Source organism: Sus scrofa, chromosome 2, assembly GCF_054392235.1.
Source record: "Sus scrofa isolate SSC_HxYL_T2T_F1_AM1 chromosome 2, Sscrofa_HxYL_maternal_Yorkshire_Landrace_v2.0, whole genome shotgun sequence".
In the NCBI taxonomy this organism is placed as follows: Eukaryota; Metazoa; Chordata; class Mammalia; order Artiodactyla; family Suidae; genus Sus; species Sus scrofa.
Window position 1 is genome coordinate 77,064,127 of NC_139384.1, and position 18,222 is coordinate 77,082,348.

The 18,222-nt window shown below is 46.9% G+C and overlaps 2 protein-coding genes across 8 annotated transcripts in view; both read right to left on the reverse strand.

Annotated features, from left to right (window-relative positions):
• Window positions 1-4,421, reverse strand: part of MUC16 (mucin 16, cell surface associated) — a 193,485-nt gene extending 189,064 nt beyond the window's left edge. For all 7 annotated transcript variants that reach the window (XM_085012717.1, XM_085012714.1, XM_085012716.1 and 4 more), the window contains exon 1: window positions 4,226-4,421. In XM_085012717.1, the coding sequence (XP_084868843.1) occupies window positions 4,226-4,307 (82 nt within the window). In that variant the 5' untranslated portion in view covers window positions 4,308-4,421. The remainder of the gene's footprint in view (window positions 1-4,225) is intronic.
• A 12,457-nt stretch (window positions 4,422-16,878) lies between these two features.
• R1C1 (R1C1 olfactory receptor) lies at window positions 16,879-18,222 on the reverse strand. Its single transcript, XM_003354077.3, has one exon. It carries the CDS (start codon window positions 17,824-17,826, stop codon window positions 16,879-16,881), a length of 948 nt encoding a protein of 315 aa, XP_003354125.3. The 5' UTR covers window positions 17,827-18,222.

Below are 18,222 nucleotides of genomic sequence, written 5' to 3' on the forward strand. Positions count from 1 at the left end.
ATATGGAGATTCCCAGGCTAGGGGTCAAATCAGAGCTGTAGCCGCCAGCCTACGCTACAGCCACAGCAACACGGGATCCGAGCTGAGTCTTCGAGCTACACCACGGCTCATGGCAATGCCAGATCCTTAACCCCCTGAGCAAGGCCCAGGGAACCTGAAACCTCATGGTTCCTAGTCGGATTTGTTAACCACTGAGCCACCAGTGTGTCATTTTGAATAAAAGTGACTTGGATTCCACATCTAAGTCCTGAGCTTGACCTGCCTTTCCAACACAGACTGCTTTTCACTCTTAGCCAATTTAGTCCCATGTTTCCCCAGAGTTTCATCTTCCTGATTCCGCCTGACCCTAGAGTCCCTGGGGTGATGCTTCCATTATGAAACTCACCAGCCTTTCAGAGCCTTAGCTCAGTGCTTCTGCAAGTGGTCATGGGCCATCAGCATCACCAGAAAACCTGTTACAAACACTGATTCCCCATCTCCATCCCAGACCTGCTGGTTCTGAAATGTTGGTGCTCAGCCCTCTGTGTTTTAAAGCTCTACCCCTGCAGGTGATGTATCCTACCATTTGAAATCTATTCTTTGTTTAGCTCATCGCTTCCCACAAACAAACCCATTTTAAGGGTGAGAAGACTGAGGTTTGCCTGGATGGTAAAAGAACTTCCCCAAGGCTCCTTCCCTGGAAAAAATGTTTTAAACTAATAGATTAAATTTTTTTCTTTCTTTTTAGATTTTTTTTTAATATTGAAGTGTAGTTGATTTACAATGTTGTGCTAGTTTCAGGTGTACAGCAAAGCGATTCTATTATCTCTATCTCTATCTATCTATCTATCTATCTATCTATCTATCTATCTATCTATCTATCTATCTATCCTTTTTCAGATTCTTTTCCCTAATAGCTTATTCCAAAATATTGAGTATAATTCCTTGGGCTAGAGTAGGTCCTTGTTGATCATCTATTTTGTATATTGTAGTGTGCATATATTTTGTTTTGTTTTTCTTTTTTGGCCTCTCCATGGCATACAGAGTTCCCAAGGCCAGGGATAAGATCCGAGCTGCAGCTCTGGATCCTTAACCCACTGTGTTGGGCTGGGGATCGAACCCATGTCCCAGCACTGCAGAGGCGCCTCTGATCCCATTGTGCCATAGCAGGAACTCCCATGGTGTGTATATGTTAATCCCAAACTTCTAATTTATCCCTCCATCCTTCCCTGGAAATTTGAGTTCAGTAGGTGGGAACCAAGAATCTGGATTTCAACACCCCATTTTCCTACCCCCACCCTCTCATACACAGGAATGATTTTTACGTGGGCAAGACTGGGGCCCCACATCTCAAAGGAAGGCTCCTATGGGCTTCCTGGCTGGCACATGTTCATAGAGATATTGGTTTTCACTTTCCGTTTTGTTTGCAGAGTAAATTGCTTCTGTTTATAAAGCAGACGCAGACCAGGTTATAAGACAGTGATTCTCAAAATGTGGTTCCCTGGGCCATTTTGACTGGTCTTATCAGAGTCTCCTGATAACTTATTAGAATGCAGATTCCAAACTTACTCCCAGAAAAGGTTTTTTGTTTTTGCGAACAACAGTATTTTTTTTTTTTTTTTTCTTTTTTAGGGGCCACACCCACAGCATATGGAAGTTCCTAGGCTAGAAGTCTAGTAGGAGCTGCAGTTGCCAGCCTACTTTGCAGCCACAGCAACGTGGGATCTGAGCTGTATCTGTGACCTATGCCACAGCTCATGGCAACGCCAGATCCAGAACCCACTGAACAAGACCAGGGATTGAACCTGCATCCTCATGGATACTAGTCAGATTCGTTTCCACTGAGCCATGACAGGAACTCCCCCAGGAACTGTTTTAATAAGCCCTGTAGGGGATGCTGCTATGTCCTCAATATGAGACCCACCGGAGTAAAAGTTCCTTCTTTCTCTCACTTCATATTCCTCTGCAATGTGGGTCGGGGGTGACCTGAGCGGGTCGCCCCCCGCTCAGGTGTCCTTGACTTAACCCCCTGGGCTGGTATTCCCCCACCCCACCCCACCTTGCTTCAGGCCAGGCCAGTGCATGACACTTTCTGACAAGAGGGCTCACCTGTGACCCCATCTTCTTGGAGAAGGTCCCCCCTCCCAGCCCACCCCAGCATCACTCAGCTGCCTTTCCTTTCTCTGTTAAGATTTGAACTGCTTCTTGGGAGTTCCCGTTGTGGTGCAGTGGTTAACGAATCTGACTAGGAACCATGAGGTTGCGGGTTTGATCCCTGGCCTTGCTCAGTGGGTTAAGGAGCTGTGATGTGGGTCCCAGATTCGGCTCGGATCCCACATTGCTGTGGCCCTGGTGTAGGCCGGTGGCTACAGCTCTGATTAGACCCCTAGCCTGGGAACCTCCATATGCCACGAGAGAGGCCCAAGAAAAGGCAAAAAGAAAAGAAAAAATAATTTGAATTGCTTCTGGGAGTTCCCGTTGTGGCTCAGCGGTGAATAAATCCGTCTAGCATCCATTAGGATGCAGGTTCATTCCCTGGCCTCACTCAGTGGGTTAAGGATCTGGCCTTGCCATGAGCTGTGGTGTAGGTCACAGATACAGCTCGGATCTGGCATTGCTGTGGCTGTGGTGTAGGCCAGTAGCTACAGCTCCAATTTGACCCCTGGCCTGGGAACTTCCATGTGCTGAGGGTGTGGCCCTGAAAAAAAAAAAAAAGAGTAGAACTGCTTCCCCATGGACATTTGTCACATTCATATGTTGAAGTCCTAACCTTTCGCACCTCTCACAGTGTGACCTTATTTGGAAACAGGCTTGGCACAGATGCAGTTAGGTCATCAGGAAGTTGTACTGGAAGAGGATGGGGCCCTAATCCAACATGACTGGTGTCCTGACAGAAAGGAGAAATTTGGACACAGAAAAGCACACACAGAACACTGGAGATGAAGGCAGAGACTGGAGGGAGGCCACTGGAAGCCAAAGAAGGCCAAAGGTTGCCAGGGGACCACTGGAAGCGAGGAGAGAGGCATGGACCAGATTCTCCCTTATAACACTCAGAAAGAACCAACCTTGCAGATAGACACCTTGACATCAGTCCTCTGGCCTCCAGAACTGGGAGACAAATTTCTGTCGTTAAAGCTTCCAGGCAATGGTATCTTTTGTTAGGGAAGCTCTGGGAAACAAATACAACTTTCAAACCCCTCATCTCTCCCACTGTGTTGCTTCTTTCTCAGTGACGGCCTCAGGCCTGCCGTGTCCCCACAGCCTACGGGGTATGTGGCAGGGACTCAACAAATAAATGCCCATTGAGTGACTGAGTGACCTGCCCAGGGGAGGAAGAAAGGATGTGGCACTGAGTTAAGAGAGAGGAGTCTGGGACCTCGACCTGCCTGTCCTGTTAGGGGAGCCCTGGGAAATCCCAAGCCTCAGTGAATCTCAGTTTTCTCCTCAAAAAAATGGGGCCACGGGATAAGCGGTCTCCCAGCTCCCTATGTTATCATCAATCCTCTTTGCAGCTTCTTCTCAAGCCTGCCTAGAAATTGTGGTTTCTTCTGGGTGCCCTGCAGAGAAGGTCCCATCCATGCCCCTCCTTTGACTCATATGTGCCCTTCCCACTTCATAGCAGTAACTCTCATTGCCCAGTGGCCCCTCAGTGTGCCAGCCATTACCTCCACAACCCCATCACATCTTGCCAATGTGCCTGGCAGGCTAAGTCCTGTTATTATCATCATGTCCATTTTGCAGATGGGGAAAACTGAGCCACAGAAGACCAAGTCAAATGGCTTCAGGAGTCATAGCTGTGACCAGTGAAGGTGGGATTCAACCCCAAACTTGAGTCTTTGGCCACTGTGCCTCCCACCCCCAGCCTGTCTGGACCTAGGTTACAAGGGCCTATAATATGCCAAGTATTGATCCAGGTGCTGGAGACAAATCAGTGAACAAAACAGTTCACTGTCCTTAGGGGGCTCATAAGCCAGAGGAGGAGATAGATAAACAAGTAAATCAATAACAGTGGAATGTACTGTCAGGTGGAGAAGAGGACTGTAAAGAGGAAAAGGGAAGGGAAAATGATCTTTGTTGGTGAGATGTTTGGAAACATGGAAGAAGTGACAGTTGGGTGGAAACCAAGCTGAAAAGGAAGACCAGTGCAGTTGACATTCAACACCATCCAAGAGCAAGCCCACACTCTTGCATACCCATATCCTCTCCCCCCGTCCCCCAGAGGACCGGGACCAGCAATGACCCTTACCTGTGGGCAGCAGGTATCTCAGCACCAGCAGCACCAGGAGCCACTGCTGGCTTCCAGGCATGCCCTGCCATGGGCCGGCCATTCAAGGCATCAGGAAGATGTGGGAGCCACTCCTTGCCCTTGGTGCAGCCCCCCAGCTGAGCCCACAAACATGTCCAGCACCTCCTCCCCCCGGGGCCAGGCAGCCAGGTGGCTGTGATCCGGTGAGTATCAAATGTACCCAGTCAGTCTAATCCCTCTGAGGCCGGGCAGGGCTGGGAAAGGCCCCCTGGCCTGTTCCCAGGTCCTGATTGGCTCCCTGGCCCTTGGCTCAGCCTGCCTGTGTTCTCAGGAAGACAGAGACCCATGGGTGTTAGTGGGGGTGGCCTGCCAGGCTCAACCATGGTGTCAGGGAAAGACTCCAGCAGGCTGTACTTCCCTAGCATGTTCTTCAGACCCAAGACCACATAATTTTCATGAATCACAGTTAACTTTTCTACCTTACTTAGCCCCCTCCTCCATTAAAAAAAAAAAAAGATTTTTTTTTGGCCTTCCCAAGGCATATGGAGTTCCTGGGCCAAGAATCAGATCCAAGCCCCAGCTGCTACCTAAGTTGTAGCTACAGCAACGCTGGATCCTTAACCCACTATGCCTGGGCTGGGGATTAAAACTGTGTCCCAGCAGTCTTATGACACCTCCCATTGTGCCACAGACAGAGCTCCTAAATTTTTAAATTTATATTTGTTTATTTTTTTCAGGGCTGCACCCGCAGCATATGGAAGTTCCCAGGTTAGGGGTCCAATCAGCATCACAGCCGTAGCAACAGAGGATCTGAGCCATGTCTGTGACCTACACCACAGCTCATGGCAGCACTGGATCCTCAACCCACTGAGCGAGGCCAGGGATTGAACCCAAAATCTCATGGTTCCCATGGATTGAACCCACAACCTCATGGTTTCCATGGATTGGTTCCCATGGATTGGTTTCTGCTGTGCCACGATGGGAACTCCGGGATTACCTTTTGGATTTACTTCTGCTCTCTGTGGGAATTAGCCTTGAGAATGAATGACGGAAAAACCACAGAATCTCAAAATTGCCTTCCCTTCCAATTTACTACCCAGCCCTGACTGCATACTTGTATATCTTCCTCCTGATCCTAAAGCAGGGTATAAACTGCTCCATGTACCCCTGAGAAACTGACGATGGGGTTCCTCATAGTAATAATAATAATAATAATAATAATAATGATCATTGAGTATTTACTGTTTGCCACCTGTTGCACTAATCCCTCCACCACCTTATCATGTTTAATTATCCAATAATCCAACCAAGTAGATATAGCTATTAGTACAATTTCCCCCCATTTCACAGAAAGAAAACTGAGGCATAGAGGAGATAAGGACTTTGCCCAAGGTGACCTATTACAGCAGGCAGATAGTTGGGTATGAGCTGAAAAAAAGCAGGGGCCGTGGGCCAGGTGGCAAGAAACCATATATCTTGTAAACAGAGGGCCTCTGTAGGCAAAGAAAAGCAAGAACCTCCAGACTGACAGGAAACCACATATTTTCGGTGATAAGTACCTGGGGTCAGGGTGGAGCATGGGTAAAGAAAGGTGGAAAAAGGTGCTAAATCCAGAGTCTGAAGGTAACTTATGCTCCCATTACAAATTTACCTTGTAGGTAAGAAGTTCCCATTATGGACTGATGCCATGACACTTCTGATCCAGGGTAAAAAAGGACAAAAACTCCTCCTCTTTTCAGGGGAAGGTGAAACTGGAATGAAAATCAGGGAATATGACCCCAATCCCCTCCTTTGCCATGAATATTTGGCCCGATCATTTGTACGCTCCTCATAAACGCAGGGCAGCTGCTCGCCTGTCTGCCAGCCTCTTCTCTGGAAGCATGTCTTGCTTAAATCAATCCTCACTTTACTTTCTCTATTTTTGAATCATTTCTGAAGTCTTTCTGTGAGGAGACAAGAACTTTTCCGTGGGAACACAGCTAGCAAGTGGCAGATCCAGGCTATCAGACCAGGCAGCCTAACCCTGGAGCCACTACTCTGAACCATTAAAACCACTGAAATTATGGGAGTGCCTATGAATGTACATTTCTCCAGGGAGAGGGCTCCCAGGTCTGGTGTGATTCTCAGTGGGGTCTAGGACCACCCAAGAGGGTATGGGCAGCTGCTTTAAGATGTCTTGCTTCTTGGAGTTCCCTTTGGGGCTCAGCAGGTTAAAGATGAGATGTTTCTGGGAGGATTCGGGTTTGATCCTTGGCCCCAATCAGTGGGTTAAGGATCTGGCATTACCATGAGCAGTGGTGTAGACGTGGCTTGGATCCCGCCTTGTTGTGGCTGTGGCATATGTCTCAGCTGAAGCTCTGACTTGATCCCTGGCCTGGAAACTTGCATGTACTGCAGGTACAGAAGTTTAAAAAAAGCTCCTTTTCTCAAGAAGTGTTTCCACATCAAAGTCCTTCCCTCTATACATCTTATTGCTCATCAGCTCAGCTGGTGCCCTGTGTCCTAGGGAAGCCCTTTTTTATCCAAAAGGGAAATGTGTCTTGATCTGTGCATGTGGGTTGGAAGACGAATTTCTGAACTCATAGTGGGGTGAAGAGAAAGAAGAATTTATTGAGATAAGAGAGGTTGCTAGTGCAGCAGGATGACTTCCTCATCATCAGGGAGAGCTGACCTCAAGCTTGTGGTCATGTCTGTCTTTATAGCCCAGGGAGAGGAGAAGTCTCAGGATATGCCTGCTGGACCTGCTGATTGGTTGGAGAAAGAGGGGTCTTATGATACGCTTGCTGGTTGGTTGGGGGTGTATAAGGCCCCATAGGGGCTTAGTGATGAGTGGACTACATATATTTCCTAGTAGGGGATAGGAAGGAGTAGGCCAAGTTGCTCAAGGTGTGGGAAGGGGTGTTACAATGAGATGGGCATGGTGATGATAAGGGTCTGGTCATTCTTGTCTTGGCCAAAGGCTTTAAGTTCTAGCTTCTTGGAGGGGCCTTGAAGTCCCACAAAATGCTTCTTTCCTTTCCTCCACCTTCTTTTGGGAAATCCTGGGAGAACAGTCCTTAGATTTGCTGAGACTGGACTCTCTCCAGCTAGTTCAGATTTATTCTCAGACTCAGCCTCGTCCCTGACCCCAAGGTGCTGAGAAAGAAAGCTTGCCCACAGTGTTCATCTGTCCAACACCAGCAAAGCCAAAGAAACCAAAATGGCAGAGTGCGGAGCAGAAAAAGTTGATTTCAGGGTCATACAAGGAGGCTGGTGGCTGATGCCCTCAAAAAGCCCAAACAAAATTGTAAAGCTGTTTTATTTTTTTTATTATTATTATTTTCTTGGTCTTTTTAGGGCCGAACTCTCGGCATATGGAGGTTCCCAGGCTAGGGGTCCAATCAGAGCTGTAGACGCCGGCCTACCCCAGAGCCACAGCAACGGGTGATCCCAGCCATGTCTGACACCTACACAACAGCTCACGGCAATGCTAACCCATTGAACGAGGCCAGGGATCGAACCCACGTCCTTTTATGGATGCCATTCGGGTTGCTAACCTCTGACCCCACAATGGGTGCTCCTGTAAAGCTGTTTTAAAAGCCAGGTAAGGGAGGGGTTTCGTGGGCAAGTGATCTGCTGGCTGATGGTGAGGTCACAGGGAGTCACATTATCAGTCCTTAGGCTCCAGGAGGCCTGCGGGTCATGTGCTCCTGGCCATCAGGTAGTTCAGGTGTGATAGGGGGGATTTTCACATTTGTAAACCAACTCAGGAAGTGTGCATCAGATAGTTATCTTCCCACTTCCTGGAGGAGCTAAAGCAGAGGATATGGGGGAAGGGCCTGCCCCAGGAGGGCCCCATAGGGTCCTGCTCGGTTACCATAGTCAATCCTGACTCTTCTCTGGGTTTTGTGGGCATTGAGGATAAAGAAGTCAACAGGACAGACGGGGTTGGGGGGGTTTTGACTCTCCACTAAAAAAAAAAAAAAAAAAAAAAAAAAAGCACAACCTAAAAACTGAGTTATGTTTTATTTGGTGAACATTTTTAGGACTTCAAGCCTGTGAGACAGCATCTCAAATAAGGCTGAGAAAACTGTTCTAAAGAAGGTGGGGGTGAGGGAAGCCAGGATATATAGGAGTTTTTTTTTTTTTTTTTTTTTTTTTTTTTTGCAGCAATACCAGGTAGTTGGAACAGAAGATTACTGTTAATAAAAGAAAACCTGATAGCTCAAGGTAAGGAATTTAGCACTTTTCTTTGTATGGGAAGATGCAAAGATCTGGGCTTCACTGAGATCATTTCCTTTGATATGCACGGCAGCTCCTTGGGGCCCTTATTCTGTGTTTTCACCTCCTGAGCTTCCTCAGGCTGCACCATTGGTGGTGACTGGAGTCTGATGCCTGCTGGATGGCAGATACTCTTTGTTTCCTTCCTGAGTTCTCTGTAATGTGATGGCTGCAACATATTTTGTTTACAGACAGTGAAGCTGAAACACTTCCGATTCAAAACCAGCCTAAACTTGGGCCTACTTTTTTTTTTTTTTAAAGGGCCACATGTGTGGCCTGTAGAAGTTCCCAGGCTAGGTGCTGAATCGGAGCTGCAGCTGATGGCCTACACCACAGTCACAGCAATGCCAGATCCAAGCTGCGTCTGTGATCTATGGCAATACCAGATCCTTAACCCACTGAGCAAGACCAGGGATCGAACCTGCATTCGCAGATACTAGTCAGGTTTTTAACCCATTGAGCCACAATGGGAACTCTCCATGTTTTTTTTCTTCTAAAATTTAATTTAATTTAATTTTCATATTACTCAATGAATTTATTACATTTATAGTTGTCCACTGATATAGCATTTCCATCCCAAACCTCAGCTTTCCCCATCTCCACGTCTTTTTTTATATTAGAATCACTCACCTGGTATCTGGACTTACTGAGGCTCAGGTTCTTTGCATTTCATTGCAGAAGGAATTCATCAAGAGGCAAAGTGATAGGCAAGAAATAGATTTATTAAGGTAAGAGCCTTGTGAGGGGATACTAGTGGACAGGCAAGGAGGCTCTACCCCAAGGATCAGGTGGGCTATATTTTCTATAATCCAAGGAAAGTGGGGAGGGGGAAAAGACTGCCTCTTTCTCTTTCTTCGAGTCCTGCTATGCTGCAACGGGATTGGCAGCATCTCTGCACTGCCAGGACACAGGCTCGAATCCTGGCCCTGAACAGTGGGATAAAGGATCTGGTGTTGCCACAGCTGTGGCGTGGGTCACAACTGTGGCTTGGATTCAATTTCTGGCCGGGGGACTTCCATATGCCATAGGTGTGGCCATAACATTAAAAACAAAACAAAACCCCAAACCCGTGCAATTCTGGAGTTCCCTGGTGGCCTAGTAGTTAAGGATCCAGCATTGTCACTGCTCTGGTTTGTGTTTGATCCCTGGCCTGGGAACTCCATATGCTGAGGGGTGGTAAAAAACAAACAAACAAACAAAAAACCCAAAACGACCCAACTTGCAAGATCCTTAACCCCCTGAGTGAGGCCAGGGATCAAACCTGTGTCCTCATGGATACTGGTCAGATCGTTTCCATTGAGCCACGACTGGAATTCCCACAATTGTTTTATTTTTATTTACTTATTTGTTTATTTATTTATTTTGTCTTTTTGCCATTTCTTGGGCCACTCCTGCGGAATATGGAGATTCCCAGGCTAGGGGTCTAATCAGAGCTGTAGCCACCGGCCTATGCCAGAGCCACAGCAACGTGGGATCCGAGCCGCATCTGCGATCTACACCACAGGTCATGGCAACGCTGGATCCTTAACCCACTGGGCAAGGCCAGGGATCGAACCTGCAACCTCATGGTTCCTAGTCTGATTCGTTAACCACTGCCCCACGATGGGAACTCCGCACAATTGTTTTATTTTTAATCACAGTCACAGTATCTCTCTCTTCTCTCTCACAGCCTCTTCTTGCACTGCCTCAGATTAGGGTCTGGTGGCCCCTCCCCTTTTGGACCCCAGACAGTGCTGCTCCTGGGTGCAGAGGGAAGAGGAAGCAGAGATTCATATGTCCTGCCGGTTGGATGGATGGAAAAACTGAAACACTTAACGCCACTTTCCTAATGTGCCACAATTTGGGAAGCCTTGGGGGAAGCTGAGTTTGCAGCTTCCCTGTGGTGAAGGAACCAGGAGTAGCAAGTATGCGCCTGGTACCAGGAGGCTCCCTGGAAACTGCTGTTGCCGGGACTTGAGGACCGTGAGACGTCCTAGCTGTGTGTTTCTGCTGCCCCCGTGTGTCTTAATTTGGAATTGCACGAATTGTCCAGACTGGCACCAATGTCCTGCTTTGAGAAGGAAGCTCAAGATACCAAGGGTCCATCCCCCTGGAAAAAATGCCTCTAGGAGGATGTGGGTACATCAGGCAGCCTCTAAGGTAGCTAAGATCCCAAAGGGCCCTCGTATTTACTCCGTGTGTAATGCCCTCTCCTTGAATGTGGGCTAGACATGTGACTTGCCTCCAACAAGTGGAGTATAGCAAAAATGATAAAAACCCATTCTGATATAAGATTATAAAGTTTGTTGGAGTTCCCATTGTGGCTCAGTGGTAATGAACCTGACTAGTATCCATGAGGACTCGTGTTCGATCCCTGGTCTCACTCAGTGGGTTAAGGATCTGGTTTTGCTGTGAGCTGTGGTAGAGGTCGAAGATGTGGCTCAGATCCTGCATTGCTGTGCCTGTGTCCTTCTGATCTTCACTTGTCCCTTCCTCCCTCCCCCTCCTCCCTACCTGCCCTCTCTCCCTTTCTTTGTCTCTCTTTCTTTCTCTGCCCTGTGTAAAGCTCCATATATCAAGTTTCTTGGGATGGGCTATGATGGAGGATAATATGAGAAAAAGAATATGTATGTATGTATGACTGGGTCACTTTGCTATATGGCAGAAATTGGCACAACACTGTAAATCAACTACACTTCTTAAAAAAAAAAAAAAAAAAAAGAGGTCCCAGAGTTCCTGTTGTGGCGCAGTAGAAATGAACCCAACTAGGAACCATGAAGTTGCAGGTTCGATCCCTGGCCTTGCTCAGTGGGTTAAGGATCTGGTGTTGCCGTGAACTCTGGTGTAGGTCACAGAAGCAGCTCGGATCCTGCATTGCTGTGGCTGTGGTGTAGGCCAGCGGCTGTGGCTCCAATTCGACCCCCGCCTGGGAACTTCCATGTGCCCCGGATGTGGCCCTAAAAAGACAAAAAAATAAAAATAAATTTAAAAAAGGTCCGTATGTCCAGGAGCTGCCATCAATCAGTGGACAACTGAGATCTGCTCAGTGTAAGGCTGGAAACAGATCCCCGTCTTTTGTCAAGATATGAGATTATGGAGTTCCCGTCGTGGCGCAGTGGTTAACGAATCCGACTAGGAACCATGAGGTTGCGGGTTCGGTGCCTGCCCTTGCTCAGTGGGTAAACGATCCGGCGTTGCCGTGAGCTGTGGTGTAGGTTGCAGACGCGGCTCGGATCCCGAGTTGCTGTGGCTCTGGCGTAGGCTGGTGGCTACAGCTCCGATTCAACCCCTAGCCCGGGAACCTCCATATGCCGCGGGAACGGCCCAAGAAATAGCAACAACAACAACAACAAAAAGACAGAAGACAAAAGACAAAAAAAAAAAAAAAAAAGATATGAGATTATGAGATTACCACAGTTCCTGCTAATGACTTTTTTTTTGGCTGTGCTCGCAGCATGTGGAAGTTCCTAGGCCAGTACGGACCTGAGCCGCTGCAGTGACAACATCGGACCCTTAACCTGGTGCACCACAAGAGAACTCCCCTGCTAACATCTTTATTGAAGCCTTATGAGAGACCTGAGCCAGTCACCCAGCCAAACTACTCCCCATTTCCTGGCCCAACGAAACTACAAAATATTAACTGTTGGTTGTTTTAAGGTAAGTTCTATCTTGAGCTTATAATGCTTGCAGGATTTTGTTCCAGGGTTAAGAATAAAACAAATCTAAAAGTGAAAAAAAAAAAAAAAAAAGGCATGAACAACACCTTAAAACTTACTTAAATACTAGCTTGTTCCTGACTTTTTTTTTTCTTTTTTTCTTTTTTTGGCCTTTTAGGGCTGCACCTGCGTCATATGTAGGTTCCCAGGCTAGGGGTCTAACTGGAGCTACAGCTGCCGGCCACAGACACAGCCGCAGCAATGCAGGATCCCAGCTGCATCTGCAGCCTACACCACAGCTCATGGCAATGCCAGATCCTTAACCCACTGAGTGAGGCCAGGGATCAAACCCGCAACCTCATGGTTCCTAGTGGGATTCATTTCTGCTGTGCCCTGATGGGAACTCTGGCTTGTTCCTGACTTTGCATGTGCAGTTCCCTTCATCTGGCACACTGTTCCCACCTTCTTCACAGGAGTACCTCCCTCTGGGTCTGATTCAGGGTTCAGCTCAGAAGTCACCTTCATAGAGACCGACTGCTCTCAGAAGCCCCCAGATTAAAATACCATCCCCATCTGTCTCTGTCGCATACCCTTCGTTCTGCCTTTGAAGTCCTTCTCCCCATGGGTGATTATCTGGCATATTGATTATTACTTTGTTTATTGTTGTTTTCCCTGCTGGATTAGGAGTTATTGATTTGTTTTCTATCATTTAATTTTATTAAGTTAATATCAGTGAAATTAACTTTGTTCTGGTATACCATTCTTGGTATTTTATCCCATGTATAGATTTGTGGGTTTTGAGGAGGTAAAGCACCATTTAAATTTTTTAGCACCTTTGAAGTCACTGCTCTGATATCAAGACACAGAACAATTCCATTATCCCCTCTCCCCACAAAGAAACTCCCTGTACTAAACCCTTGTAATAGGAAAGGGCTTTTTTTCCTTCCCTCCCCTTCCTGCTTACTGCTCTATTGTCAACCCTTAGAGTAATAAAATAGTTGGCATAGAGCAGGCACTTGGTAAATATTTGTTGAATGAAAGAATAAAACATATATCAATGGCAAAAAATGTCGGAAGTGGATATTGTAAGAGCTACCAGGACAATTCTCTCCTGGGGTTGTGGCCTTAAATTCTTTTAATTTTTTTTTTTTTTTTTTTTTTTGTCTTTTTTGCCTTTTCTAGGGCCGCTCCTGTGGCATATGGAGGTTCTCAGGCTAGGGGTCTAATTGAAGCTGTAGCTGCCGGCCTATGCCAGAGCCACAGCAACGCAGGATCCGAGCCTCGTCTGAAACCTACACCACAGTTCACAGCAACGCTGGATCCTTAACCCACTGAGCAAGGCCAGAGATCAAACCCACAGCCTCATGGTTCCTAGTCGGATTCTTTAACCACTGTGCCACAACGGGAACTCCTCTTTTAATTTTTTTTTATTTAATTAATTTATTTTTTGTCTTTTTTGCTATTTCTTTGGGCCGCTCCCATGGCATATGGAGGTTCCCAGCCTAGGGGTCTAATCAGAGCTGTAGCCGCCGGCCTACGCCAGAGCCACAGCAACTCGGGATCCGAGCCTCGTCTGCAACCTACACCACAGTTCACGGCAACGCTGGATCGTTAACCCACTGAGCAAGGGCAGGAACCGAACCCGCAACCTCATGGTTCCTAGTCGGATTCGTTAACCACTGCGCCACTACGGGAACTCCTAATTTTTTTTTAAAATTAGGAACTCCTAAATTAGGAACTCCTAATTTTTTTACGGCATGTGGAAGTTCCTGGGCCAGGGATCAAACCCAAGCCACAGCAGCAACCCAGGGCACAACTGTGACAATGTCTGATCCTTAACCCCCTGAACCACCAGGGAACTCCATGGCCTTAAATTCTTAACACAAAATAAGATAGAGATGATCTGGCTGACAGAATCTGAAGAGATTTTTATCGATGCAAGTCATCCCTCATTGAGCACGAGAGGAAGAGAGGTTAAAAAAAAGGCCTTCAGTTCAAACTGAAACAGAGAGAAAGGTTTTCACGAAATCCTATGAGCCCCCAAGTTCTAATTACTTCCCCAAATCTAGCCATGCCAGTCCTGTTCTGACTGGCACTGTAACTACTTGCGCTCAGGCGGCAGGAGAACGAACTTAGGAGGAGATCTATGGATCAACTTTCTCCTGATTTTTGTTTATTTCAAAAAGACCTAACCAGACTTACGGGTTCCTCCTGCAAAAATCCACCATTCTTTTTTTCTTTTGGTCTTTTTAGGGCTGTACCCCAAGTATATTGAAGTTCGCAGGCTAGGGGTCAAATTGGAGCTGCAGCTGCTGCCTGCACCACAACCACAGCAACGTAGTAGGACCTGAGCCATGTCTGCGACCTACACCACAGCTCATGGCAATGCCGGATCTTTAACCCACTGAGCAAGACCAGGGATTGAACTCGCATCCTTATGGATACCTGTTGAGTTCATTACCTGCTGAGCCACAACAGGAACTCCAAAACCACCATTCTTAAATTTGGGGTTTTATTCACTGGAAAGTGGATTTTCACCATTTTTCCTGTCTACAAAGGGCTCAGTCTGGAGGTCAGCTTGTTCAAATGAAGAAGCTGAATTTAATTTTCTTGAAAGGAAATCAGCAAAAGGAAATTATATATAGGATTATTATTTTTTTTTGGCCATGCCCATGGCATGTGGAAGTTTCTGGGCCAGGGATCGAACCCGAGCCACAGCAGTGACAATGCGAATCCTTAACCTGCTGTGCCTCCAGGAAACTCCTAGATATAGGACTATTTGAAGCCATTCTGCTTAAGATGATGTCACCTCCTTAGCACCATTTGAAAATGTCTGGCCTTATTCAAAGTCAATGCTCATTCCATTTTACTTGTCCATCTTCATGTGAGTATTAAGACTACTCCACAGAAGACGTAAATATCATGTGTTGCCTTCATTGGGACTTTGTTTTTTTATAGCCACACCCATGGCCTATGGAAGTTCCCCGGCCAGGAATCAAATCCGAGCTGCAGCTGTGATCTTTGCCATGGGCTGTAGCTACGGTGGGATCCTTAACCCACTGTGCCAGGCTGGATCGAACCCACGCTTCTGCAGTGATCTGAGCCATGGCAGTCAGATTCCTAACCCATCGCACTGCAGCGGGAGCTCCCATCAGGATTTTAGCATGATGAAATGAGACAGCTCAAAGAAACATGGTTAAACGGCACGAGGAAAACATGCAATGGATAGCTCTCATTTCTGATATAAGCAGGGTTACTACTTCTCTGCATTCCACAGGCATATTTGGCAATTGAGATGTGCCTTGGCTTCCCTCTGGTTTAGATTCCTGATTCAATTGATGGGTATTCTCTTTGTCTATGAAGATCTGTGCCAACGAGTGATGGTTCCTCACTGTCTTAGTGCATGATCTGAATTGCCTGTGCCTAGAACAACTTTTATCAAACACAAGCCATCTTGTCCCCCATGAAGATAGGATAAGGGCCAGGAAGTGGGGAGGGGGCTGTACGACTCATCCACATGCTCCCCAACTTTTGTCCCTGGAAGTCAAGTCAACTGCCTGGTTCTTTGGAGAAAGACCATACTCTTAGGTTGGGCCTAAAGCCCTCAGGACCTGGCATCGACTGAGTCATTTATCACACAACTGGATTTTTCACTTTACCAGTGCATGCTTCTCTCTCTTTCTCTTGCTCTCTCACTGTTCCACATGTTATTTTGTTTTTCTGAGATGTTCTTTCTCTTCAGTGTGCCTAATCAGCCTTTGCCTTTTGGGGGTCGTTTCCTCTAGGAGACCCTCCCTGAGTCTCCCTTCCAGACTCTGTGATCTGTTCCTACTAGACCCTATTCTTCCCCTCATGTTCAGATTCCATTCTGCTCTAAGTGAACAATATCTCCTTCCACACTCAACTATGAATTCCAGATTAGAGGGATTTTTGTCTCTTCTGCTTGCGATTCTATGTCCAGCACCAAACATCAAGTCCAGGATACATACTTCATAAATATTTGTTGAGTGTTCAATGGATTCTGAACCAAGATAAATCCAATCTGCTAGAACTAACAGTTCCCGCTGGGGTGCAGTGGGTTAAGAATCCGACTGCAGCAGCTCTGGTTGTTGTGGAGGCACAGGTTCAACATCTGGCTGGGTGCGGTGGGTTAAAGGATCTGGCATTGCCACACTTGTAGCTCGGTTTCAATTCCTGGCCCAGGAACTTCCATATTGTGGGGGTGACCTTAAACAAACAGAACCCACCCCTCCAGCAAAAACAAAAACAAAAACAACCTGCTAGAACTAGCCTAATCCTTGTAGGAATATAGATAGCATGAGGCAGTAATTGAGAAGACAGTTACAGTGCTAGCTTGAGGCTACTTATTTATTTATTTATTTTGCCTTATTTTAGGGCCACACCTATAGCATATGGAGGTTCCCAGGCTAGGGGTCTAATTGGAGTTACAGTTGCCAGCCTACACCAGAGCCACAGTAACACCAGATCCGAGCTGTGTCTGTGACCCACACCACAGCTCACGGCAATGCTGGATCCTCAACCCACTGAGTGAGGCCATGGATCAAACTCGCAACCTCATGGTTCCCAGTTGGATTTGTTTCCACTGCACCACGATGAGAACTCCTGAGGTTACCTTTTAAGCTTCTGAAATTCAGGATTCAAAGTGTTTACTTTCCTAATCCATGCAATTCCAGGTTTTACCCAAGAACCCAGATGTTTACAACTTAACTCCCTGGACACCCCCGGGTGTCCTGGTGGTCAGGAAGATGAGGTGATTTTTCTGTTGACAAGCTTCCTCAGGGCCCCCTTCAGGTCTCTGTTCCTCAGGCTGTAGATAAAAGGGTTCAGCATGGGGGTGACTGCAGTGTACATCACAGCGGATGCCTTTTCCTTCACAGCAGTGCGGACAGATGAAGGACACAGATAGACCCCAATGGTGGTCCCATAGAAGAGTGCAACTACGGAGAGGTGGGAGCTGCAGGTGGAAAAGGCTTTCTTCCTGCCACCTGCAGAGGGGACCTTCATGATGGCCACAATGATGCGCACATAGGAGGCCAGGATGCATATGAAAGGTGTGGCTATCACCATGCCTGCCACAATGAGCACAAAGATCTTGTTGACAGAGGTGTCGGTGCATGAAAGTCTGAGGAGGGGAGTGAGGTCACAGAAGTAGTGAGGGATTTTGTTGTTGCCACAGAAAACCAGACGGGCCATCAGGAGGATGTGGGTGAGGGAGATGAAGCAGGACAACATCCACAGGCCACCAGCCAGCAGGCCACAGAGTTGTGGGCTCATGATGGTGGTATAGTGTAAGGGGTGACAGATAGCCACGAACCTGTCATAAGCCATTACAGCAATTAAGACACTGTCCATGATGCCAAAGAAATGGAAGAAGTACATTTGGGTCAAGCAGCAAGGATAAGAGATGGATTTGCTCCTGATTTGGATGTTTACCAGCATTTTGGGGACAGTGTTGGTGGCCAGGCAGAAATCGACCAAGGAGAGATTGGCTAAGAAGAAGTACATGGGGGTGTGGAGGTGGGGGTCTGAACTGATGGCCAGGATGATGAGCAGGTTTCCCGCTACTGTGACCACATACATGCAGAGAAACAGAGCAAAGAGGAGAGTCTCCTGTTCTGGTTTTTCTGAAAGTCCCAGGAGGATAAACTCAGATACACTTGTTTGGTTGTTTGGTTCCATAAGCATGATTCCTCTGGAAATACTGAAGGGGAGGAGTTACATGAATGCTATGGAGATCATTTTGGAAGATTAGAAGAGATTACACTCAAGTTCCAATCTGGACTCATTATGATAACGACTTATATATGTGTTGCATGTCTTGAACCGCTGATGAAGTGTTTACAGCAAGTCATATGTCAAGCATTGGCTCAGGGTGCTCCTCTGAACATTCCTGTTTCAGACAAAGATTGAGCAAGTATACCACACATGAACCCTTGCTGAAAAAACTACTAAAGTGTTTACGTCAGGATAAAACAAACCGAATCCAGAAAAAAGCATTATCCAAGAAGCAATGATCAGCCAAGAAATTGGTATAGATGTAGAAAAAAATGAGATTGAAATATAACTTTAAAGCAATAATAA